At 43.1% G+C, this 11,048-nt stretch overlaps 1 protein-coding gene across 1 annotated transcript in view; it reads left to right on the top strand.

Moving 5' to 3' along the window:
- Positions 1–4,193: 4,193 nt before the first annotated feature.
- LOC112071873 (cGMP-inhibited 3',5'-cyclic phosphodiesterase 3A-like) overlaps positions 4,194–11,048 on the top strand; it is a gene marked incomplete at its 5' end in the record, with an annotated part of 73,974 nt that continues 67,119 nt past the window's right edge. Inside the window, one exon of the mRNA XM_024139305.2 lies at positions 4,194–4,319. Coding sequence (XP_023995073.1) covers positions 4,194–4,319 — 126 coding nt within the window. The remainder of the gene's footprint in view (positions 4,320–11,048) is intronic.

The following is an 11,048-nucleotide window of genomic DNA, read 5'->3' as shown; positions in this document are numbered from 1 at the left end:
GTAACACTTTGATCGAAAAGTTCAGTAAATTAAGAAGTCTGTGGAACCAGTTACTTAATAATAATTCGTCTAAACATCTAGATGATTATTTTTACAGTGATACCTCCATTTCCCGTCCTCCTCTTTCCTCCATCTCACCCCCAACTCTTGTAGGTCCTGGGAAACCAAAACAGTTTGGCAATAGAATAGTGCTTCAAAGAACTGTCTGCCAGAGACTAATGATGCTCTTTAGACTGATACTGTTCCATAGACGGTTCCTTTTAAGGTCCAACTACACACAGTACAGAAACTCAGTTCTCTACAGGAGAGTATTTAGTCTCCTATCTAATGTTACCAACCGGTTCCAACCGCCGTGTCTTCGTGAGATGCAGAGTAGGTGAATGGATGATCTCCGCATGTGTGGTTCCCACCATGAAAAATGGAGAAGGAACAATGATGGTGTGGGGGTGCTTTGCTGGTTACACATTCTGTGATTTATTTAGAATASAAGGCACACTTAACCAGCATGGCTACTACAGCATTCTGCAGCGACACGCCATCCCATCTGGTTTGCGCTATCACTTGGGACTATCATTTGTTTTTCAACAGGGCAATGACCCAAAACACACCTCTAGGCTGTGTAAGGGCTATTTGACAAAGAAGGAGTGTGATGGAGTGCTGCATCAGATGACCTGGCCTCCACAATCACCCAACCTCATCCCAATTGAGATAGTATGGAATGAGTTGGGCCGCAGAGTGAAGGAAAAGCAGCCAACAAGTGTTCATCAACTCCTTCAAGACTGTTGGAAAAGCATTCCTCAAGCTGGTTGAGAGAATGCCAAGAGTGTGCAAAGCTGTCACCAAGGCAAAGGGTGGCTACTTTCAAGAATCTAAAAAATAAATATATTTAGAATTGTTTAACACTTTTTTGGTTACTACATGATGCCATATGTGTTATTTCATAGTTTTGATGTCTTCACTATTATTAAACAATGTAGAAAATAGTAAAAATAAAGAAGAACCCTCCAATGAGTAGGTGTCCAAACTTTTGACTGGTACTGTATGTATAACTTGCAATATAGTGTATGTATTGTGTATCATTGTAGTAGTATTTATTCTTCCTGGAGTCCAAACAGGAAACAAAACAGTAAAATAAGTCAAATACATAATATAATATCATAATATACATACCACTACATAACACTGCATAGTACTACATAACACTACATAATACTACATAATACTAGATAACACTACATAATACTACATAGTAGTACATCGTACTACATAACACTACGTAGTACTACATAACACTACGTAATAATACATAATACTAGATAACACTACATGCCACTACATAATACTACATACCACTACATAACACTACATACTACTACATACGTTACATAACACTACATAGTACTACATTGTACTGCATGACACTACATAACACGATGTAATACGAAATAATACTACATAGCACTACATAATACTACATATTACTACATAATAATACATAACAATAGATAATACTAGATTTCACTACAAAATACTACATTATACTACGTTATACTTCATAACACTAAATAATACTGCATAATACTACATAATGCTACATAACACTACATAACACTACATAATACTACACAGCACTACATAATACTACATAATACTGCATTGTACCACACAAAACTACATACCACTACATAATACTACATAATACTACATAACATTACATAACACTACATAATACTACATAACACGACATAATACTACAAAACACTACATAATACAATATAACACGACATAATAGGACATAATACTACATAATACTACATCATCTCCTACCTCTGCCTCATGCTTCAGAAACAGTAGATGGCTCCTGTCCTATGAGCTGTTCTGGCTTGCACAAGCCAAGGATTCGGTCAAGGCCACCCAGCTACATAATGTAATACGTAGTACAGTGTAAATTACAGTACAAAATATATATCTACGTGTCTCTTCACAGTCCCCGTTGGGTCGTAAAGGTGTTTTTTTCTGGTTTTTGAATCCGTTTTTTGTTGTTGCTAGCTTGAGTTACCTGGGGTGGCAGAGAGTTCCATGACGTCGTTTTCCCAGCCTCTGTTCTGGACCTGGGGACTGTGAAGAGACCTCTGGTTGAATGTCTTGTGTTATACTGATGAGTGTCTGAACTGTGTGTCAACTGCTTGAACAGATTCGGTACCTTCAACACATCAATACCTCGCACAAAGACCAATAGTGATGCAATCAATCACTCCTCAACTTTGAGCCAGGAGAGACTGACGTGCATGTTACTGACATTTGCCCTCTGTGTACATCTAAGTGCAAGACGTGTTGCTCTGTTCTGGACCAACTGGAATTGACCTATGTTCCTCTTTGTCGCACCTGACCACACAACTGGGCAGTGGTCCAGGTGTGACAAAACTAGGGCCTGTAGGACCTGTCTGATCGACTGAGATGTCAAGAAAGCAGAGCAACACCTTATCATGGACAGACCTCTTTCCATTTTAGCAACGACTGAGTCTATATGTTTTGACCATGACAGATTGCTATCTAGGGTTACACCCAGTAGTTTAGTCTCCTCAATTTGCCCAATAGATCTACATTAGGCTTAGGGTTAAGTGAGTGATTTGTCCCCCAATTTTGTTGTTGTTGAGATATTTAGCGCCAGCCTATTGCTAGTTACCCATTCTAGAACTGACTGGAGCTCTATGTTCAGCCTATTGTTAGTTACCCATTCTAGAACTGACTGGAGGCTCTATGATAAACCTATTGTTAGTTACCATTCTAGAACTGACTGGAGCTCTATGTTAAACCTATTGTTAGTTACCCATTCTAGAACTGACTGGAGCTCTATGTTAAACCTATTGTTAGTTACCCATTCTAGAACTGACTGGAGCTCTATGATAAACCTATTGTTAGTTACCCATTCTAGACTGACTGGAGCTCCATGTTCAGCCTATTGTTAGTTACCCATTCTATAACTGACTGGAGCTCTATGTAAACCTATTGTTAGTTACCCATTCTAGAACTGACTGGAGCTCTATGTTCAGCCTATTGCTAGTTACCCATTCTAGAACTGACTGGAGCTCTATGTTCAGCCTATTGTTAGTTACCCATTCTATAACTGACTGGAGCTCTATGTTAACTATTGTAGTTACCCATTCTAGAACTGACTGGAGTCTATGTTCAGCCTATTGCTAGTTACCCATTCTAGAACTGACTGGAGCTCTATGTTAAACCTATTGTTAGTTACCCATTCTAGAACTGACTGGAGCTCTATGTTAAACCTATTGCTAGTTACCCATTCTAGAACTGACTGGAGCTCTATGTTAAACCTATTGTTAGTTACCATCTAGAACTGACTGGAGCTCTATGTTAAACCTATTGCTAGTTACCCATTCTAGAACTGACTGGAGCTCTATGTTAACCCTATTGTTAGTTACCCATTTCTAGAACTGGACTGGAGCTCTATGTTAAACCTATTGTTAGTTACCCATTCTAGAACTGACTGGAGCTCTATGTTAAACCCATTGTTAGTTACCATTCTAGAACTGACTGGAGCTCTATGTTAAACCTATTGTTAGTTACCCATTCTAGAACTGACTGGAGCTCTATGTTAAACCTATTGTTAGTTACCCATTCTAGAACTGCTGGAGCTCTATGTTTAGGTGTCATACATCAGATGTATTCTACTGTTGTAGCCGACGTATATACAGTACTGTTGAGTCGTCAACGTCCATTAACACAGGGGCTTTATTCAAGGTCAGTGGGAAGGTTCATCCTCGATTGTGTTTTTGTGTTGATTGAGTACAGCTCCCCTTCCAGGTAGGAAAAGAAAGCATGAGTGAGTGACACGTCTGTTTGTGCTCTCATGCCAACTCTTTATCACTCATTGCCGTTCCTAACGTTTGGCTTGACAATAACAGCAACGGAGTAGGCAAGAACACAAACAGATCTGGGACCAGCTTTAATGAAAAGATGCAGGAAAAGCATGAGGAAGAGTCCTGCCCTAGTCCCTAATGTACTGCCAGTCTTTTCCAATCTGTCCATTCTGTTGCCTACCTAAAACAAAACGTGGACCACAATGGAGATAAGTATAATATATGTATTTGTATTTATGTACCGTAGGTTTACTTGCCTGAGGCACCGCTTTGTTATGTTAAATCTGTCAAATAAAATTAAATTTACAATTCTTCCAGCCCCTGCACCGTCCGCGCCTCGCTCCCCTGGGCGTCAACCTGGGAGACGCCTACATCTGCTCCGACTCAGAGGGGGGGTCTGAGAAGACAGGGGAGAGGACCAATACCTTACCTAAGGTGAGGACAGATGCATGGTGGGAAGGAGAGGGGGAGAGGAGGGGTCTGAGAAGACAGGGGAGAGGACCAATACCTTACCTAAGGTGAGGACAGATGCATGGTGGGAAGGAGAGGGGGAGAGGGAGGGGAGTCTGAGAAGACAGGGGAGAGGACCAATACCTTACCTAAGGTGAGGACAGATGCATGGTGGGAAAGGGAGAGGGGGAGAGGAGGTCTGAGAAGACAGGGGAGAGGACCAATACCTTACCTAAGGTGAGGACAGATGCATGGTGGGAAAGGGGAGGGGGAGAGGAGGGGTCTGAGAAGACAGGGGAGAGGACCAATACCTTACCTAGAGGTGAGGACAGATGCATGGTGGGAAGGGAGAGGGGGCCGAGTACATACAGGGGTCACGTGGACCAATATATGATGACGCTTTGGTATAGGGGAGTGGATGTGAACTGCAACTAGCCATTAGTGTTGGGTAGGGAGAGCAGAGTGGACGTACCGAAGGGGACTGGATGTGTATCTACAGGGTGAGGGGGACCAATACCTTACCTAGTATGGTTGAGAGACATGATGGCGGCATTGGCTGTGGTAGGGCACTCAGAGGAGAGTGTCAGAGAGGACTTGGGGTTCATGCAGGAGAAGGCACCAGAGGCTCAGCTAGGAACCGATTTGTATCTTTGGCATAGTGTGATATGCGTGCGATTGTAGATGTGAATGGGAGTGAGGAAAGGGAAAACAAAGCCTGGGTCGACAGCACGGGGGGTCTGAAGACGAAGGGGAGAGGACAATACCTTACCAAAGCTGAGAACAGATGCATGGTGGAAAAGGGAAAGGGAAGCGGAGGGGTCTGAGAAGATAGGGGAGATGACCAATACCTTACCAAAGCTGAGAACAGATGCATGGTGGGAAAAGGAAAGGGGAAGCGGAGGGGTCTGAGAAGATAGGGGAGATGACCAATACCTTACCTAAGGTGAGGACAAATGCATGGTGGGAAAGGGAGATGGGCAGAGGATAGGCCTGAGAAGGGGGGGACCAATATACTCTACCTAAGGAGAGGAGGGTCCTGACTGCTATACAGTGCCTTCAGAAAGTATTCACACCCCTTTACTTTTTCCACATGTAGTTTTTTTACAAAGTGGAATTCAACTTTATTTAATTTACATTTTTTGGTCAACAATCCATACAAAATACTCTGTAATGTCAAAGTGACATTTTTACATTTGTAAAAATGAATATATCTTGATTCGATAAGTATTCATCCCCCTAAGTCAATACATGTTAGAATCACCTTTGTCAGCGGTTACAGCTGTGAGTCTTTCTGGGTAAGTCTCTGAGTGCTTTGCACACCTGAATTGTAAAATATTTGCACATTATTCTTTAAAAAATTTGAAACACCCCTGCCTTGTCGGTTTGTCAAATAAATGACATTCAGCTCAGGGCTCCAGCTATGCATTTGGTTTGCTAACTTGCTAGCTAAGTGGCTAAATGTCAAGATCAAGCTTTATTGTTACAGCAGAGACATTTAATCAAATCAAATGTTATTTGTTACATGTGCCGAATGCAAAAGGTGTAGTAGACCTTACCGTGAAATGCTTACTTACAAGCCCTTAACCGACAATGCAGTTCGAGAAATAGAGTTAAGAAAATATGTAGTAAATTAAATAAAGTCCAAAATTAAATAAAAAGTTGTCACGGCTGTTGAAAGATGAGGACCAAGGTGCAGCGTTGTGAGCGTACATTTTCTTTTTATTTAGAAAAAAGACGCCGAACAAAACAATACACACCTCAAAACAAACCGTGAAGCTAAAGGCTAAGTGCCATAAAGAAAGTCAACTTCCCACAAAACCAGGTGGGAAAAAGGGCTACCTAAGTATGGTTCCCAATCAGAGACAACYATAGACAGCTGTCCCTGATTGAGAACCATACTCGGCCAAAACATAAAAATAGAAAATCATAGAAAAACAAAACATAGAATGCCCACCCCAAATCACACCCTGACCAAACCAAAAAGAGGCATAAAAAGGATCTCTAAGGTCAGGGCGTGACAAAAGTAACACAATAAAATAACATTAACGAGGCTATAATCCCCTCCAGGATCAAGATCCCTGTTCCCTAAATTGTTTTGTGCTGTATTTTTTTTTATACCACCCCTTATGTGCACTTCCAGTAATACTGTATACCCCGGTATAGTACTGAAAACGGTATGACAGTGTGAACATCTGGATACGGCCCAGCCCTATTTGGAAAGCAGACTGAACCACTAGGATTCTGCCGGTGCTTAGCTCTATTTCGTTAGTCCTCCCTAGTCCTTGCCGATGACAAGCATACCCATAACATGATGCAGCCACCACCATGCTTAAAATATGATATTCAGCTAGCGGGATATACGCTGCACCGGCAGGATAGAACAGCACACTCCGGTAAGACAGGGGGGGGGGGGCGTCTGTGCATATTTGTAAACAACAGCTGGTGCACGAAACCTAAGGAAGTCTCTAGATTTTACTCGCCTGAAGTAGAGTATATGTGATAAACTGCAGGCCACCTACTTGCCTAGAGAGTTCTCAGCTATACTTTTCGTGGCTGTTTATTTACCACCACAGACAGATGCTGGCACTAAGACCGCACTCAGTCAGCTGTATAAGGAAACAGGAAAACACTCACCTAGAGGCGGCGCTCCTAGTGGCCGGAGACTTTAATGCAGGGAAACTTAAATCAGTTCTACCAAATCTCTATCAACATGTTAAATGTGCAACCAGAGGGAAAAAAAATTCTAGATCACCTGTACTCCACACAGAGACACGTACAAAGCTCTCCCTTGCCCTCCATTTGGTAAATCCGACCACAACTCTATCCTCCTGATTCCTGCTTACAAGCGAAAATTAAAGCAGGAAGCACCAGTGACTCGGTCTATAAAAAAATGGTCAGATGAAGCAGATGCTAAACTACAGGACTGCTTTGCTATTACAGACTGGAACATGTTCCGGGATTCTTCCGATGACATTGAGGAATACACCACATCAGTCACTAGCTTTATCAATAAGTGCATTGAGGACGTCGTCCCCACAGTGACTGTACGTACATACCCCAACCAGAAGCCATGGATTACAGGCAACATTCGCACTGAGCTAAAGGGTAGAGCTGCTGATTTCAAGGTGCGGGACTCTAACCCGGAAGCTTACAACAAATCCCACTATGCCCTGCGACGAACCATCAAACAGGCAAAGCGTCAATAAGGGCTAAGATTGAATCATACTACACCGGCTCCGATGCTCGTCGGATGTGGCAGGGCTTGCAAACRATTACAGACTACAAAGGGAAGCACAGCCGCGAGCGGCCCAGTGACACAAGCCTACCAGACGAGCTAAATCACTTCTATGCTCGCTTCGAGGCAAGCAACATTGAGGCATGCATGAGAGCATCAGCTGTTCCGGATGACTGTGTGATCACGCTCTCCGTAGCCGACGTGAGTAAGACCTTTAAACATGTCAACATACACAAGGCTGCGGGGCCAGACGGATTACCAGGACGTGTGCTCCGGGCATGTGCTGACCAACTGGCAGGTGTCTTCACTGACATTTTCAACATGTCCCTGACTGAGTCTGTAATACCAACATGCTTCAAGCAGACCACCATGGTCCCTGTGCCCAAGAACACAAAGGCCCGTAGCACGCACGTCTGTAGCCACGAAGTGCTTTGAAAGGCTGGTAATGGCTCACATCAACACCATTATCCCAGAAACACTAGACCCACTCCAATTTGCATACCGTCCAAACAGATCCACAGATGATGCAATCTCTGTTGCACTCCACACTGCCCTTCCCCACCTGGACAAAAGGAACACCTATGTGAGAATGCTGTTCATTGACTACAGCTCAGCGTTCAACACCATAGTACCCTCAAACCTCATCACCAAGCTAAGGATCCTGGGACTAAACACCTCCCTCTGCAACTGGATCCTGGACTTCCTGATGGGCCGCCCCCAGGTGGTGAGGGTAGGTAGCAACACATCTGCCACCTTGATCCTCAACACTGGAACTCCCCAGGGGTGCGTGCTCAGTCCCCTCCTGTACTCCCTGTTCACCCACGACTGCATGGCCAGGCACAACTCCAACACCATCATTAAGTTTGCTGATGACACAACAGTGGTAGGCCTGATCACCGACAACGACGAGACAGCCTTTAGGGAGGAGGTCAGAGACCTGGTCGTGTGGTGCCAGAATAACAACCTATCCTAATAACCGTACAAAGACTAAGGAGATGATTGTGACTACAGGAAAGACCCGACCGAGCACGTCCCCGATTCTCATCGACGGGGCTGTTAGTGGAGCAGGTTGAGAGCTTCAAGTTTCCTTGGTGTCCACATCAACAACAAAACTCAGATTGGTCCAAACAGCACCCAAGGACAGTCGTGAAGAGGGCACGACAAAGCCTATTTCCCCGTCAGGAAACTAAAAATTTGGCATGGGTCCTGAGATCCTCAAAAGATTCTACCAGCTGCAACATCGATGAGCATCGTGACTTGTTGCATCACTGCCTGGTACGGCAATTGGCTCGGCCTCCGACCGCAGGCACGTCAGAGGGTAGTGCGTACGGCCCAGTACCATCACTGGGGCTAAGCTGCCTGCATCCAGACCATCTACCAGACAAGTGTCAGAGCGCCCTAAAATGTCAATAGCCCCACGCTTCCCGAGTTCATGCCCCAGACTGTTTTCTCTACTATCGCATGTCAAGCTGACCGAAGTGCCAAGTCATAGGACAACAAAAGGCCTCTCTAACAGGTTTTTACCATCAGCCCAAGCCATTTTACCGGGCCAGGTCAGCGGAATCAATCACCACCTTCAGGAGACACCTGAAACCCCACCTTGTTAAGAATACCTAGTGAGTAAAGTAATCCTTCTAACCCCCCCCCCCCCCCCCCCCTATGAGAGTTAGATGCACTATTGTAAAGTGGTTGTTCCACTGGACATCATAAGGTGAATGCACCAACTTGTAAGTCGCTCTGGATAAGAGCGTCTGCTAAATGACTTAAATGTAAATGTAAAATAAGACTCCTGAACAGGTAACCAAATGGTTACCCGGACTATTTGCATTGTGTGCCCCCCCTAACCTCTCTTTTACGTTGCTGCTACTCTCTGTTTTACTTATATGCATAGTCACTTTAACTATACATTCATGTACATACTACCTAAATTGGCCCGACCAACCAGTGCTCCCGCACATTGGCTAACCGGGCTWTCTGGATTGTGTCCCACCACCCTCCAACCCCTCTTTTTACGCTACTGCTACTTTCTGTTCATCATATATGCATAGTCACTTTAACGATACCTACGTGTACATACTACCTCAATAAGCCTGACTAACCGGTGTCTGTGTATAGCCGTGCTTCTCTTTTTTCAAATGTCTTTTTACTGTTGTTTTATTTCTTTACTTACCTACACACACACACACACACATACCTTTTTTTTGCACTATTGGTTAGAGCCTGTAAGTAAGCATTTCACTGTAAGGTCTATTACCTGTTGTATTCGGCGCACGTGACAAATAAACTTTGATTTGATTTGATGATGTGGTACTCAGTGATGTGTTGTGTTCGATTTACCACAAACATAACACTTTGTATTCTAGTCATAAAGTCAATTTCTTTGCAACATTTTTTGCAGTTTTACTTCAGTGCCATATTTCAAACAGGATGCATGTTTTGTAATATTTTATATTCTSTACTAACTTCCTTCTTTTCAGTCTGTCAATTAGGTTAGTATTGTGGAGTAACTACAATGTTGTTGATCCATCCTCAGGTTTATCTGGAAAACCACCCTGGTCTTTGTGGTTGAATCTGTATTTTAAATTCACTGCTTGACTGAGGGCCTGTCCAGGTGATTGTATGTGTGCAGTACAGAGATTAGGTTTATTATCATTTCATTATTGCACACAGAGTGAGTCCATGCAACTTAAAAAGCAAATGTTTACGCCTGAACTTATTTAGGCCATAAGATTTAAGTCATTTAACAGATGCTCAAATCCAGAGCGACTTACAGGAGCAATTAGGGTTAAATAAAGGTTTAAATAAATAAAATAAAAATGAGTGCCTTGTTCAAGGGCAAATCGTCAGATTCTTTACCTTGTTGACTTAAGACATTTCAGCTTTTCATTTTTTTTTWATCAATTTGTACAAATTTAGAAAAAACATAATTCCACTTTGAAATGTGTAAAAAGTCAAGGTTGTGTGACTACTTTCTGAAGGCACTGTATAATGACTACAGTGCATATATTTAGTGGAGAGGTATGGACTGGTATAAGACAGAATAGCAGAGGAATTTCCTTTTTTTGGGTTGAAAATAAACAGTGTAAGAAATGACACTTTGACATGGTCACCATGGGAACCGTGATGACATAGTGTGAATGTTGTTGTTGAATCAGTGATTCATCATTGTTATAACCCTCCCTAACATGACTTAGGGCCTACGTAACACTGTTACACGCATTTGTTAATCTTTTATAGTCTGGCTAAATGAGCAAGAGTACTCCCCTGCTTTTCACTTGTTACCGTCAAAGAAAAGACTGTATTTTCATAGAGTTTGAGTGGAGAAAAATATAGCACGTGTCTTGGTGTGCTTAGAGGGGAGGAGGGGGGTGGGGGGGGTTCTCCTTCTCGTTCTCTCTTTCATTTAAACAGCTGTGTCAACATGACAGATTTTCAGAAGCAGGCAGAGAGAGAGATGGAGAGAGAGATAGAGAGCGAGA

Source organism: Salvelinus sp. IW2-2015, unplaced genomic scaffold (genome assembly GCF_002910315.2).
Source record: "Salvelinus sp. IW2-2015 unplaced genomic scaffold, ASM291031v2 Un_scaffold1753, whole genome shotgun sequence".
NCBI lineage: Eukaryota > Metazoa > Chordata > Actinopteri > Salmoniformes > Salmonidae > Salvelinus > Salvelinus sp. IW2-2015.
Note: the sequence above shows the minus strand (reverse complement) of the source record. Positions and strands in the feature narration are given on the sequence as shown.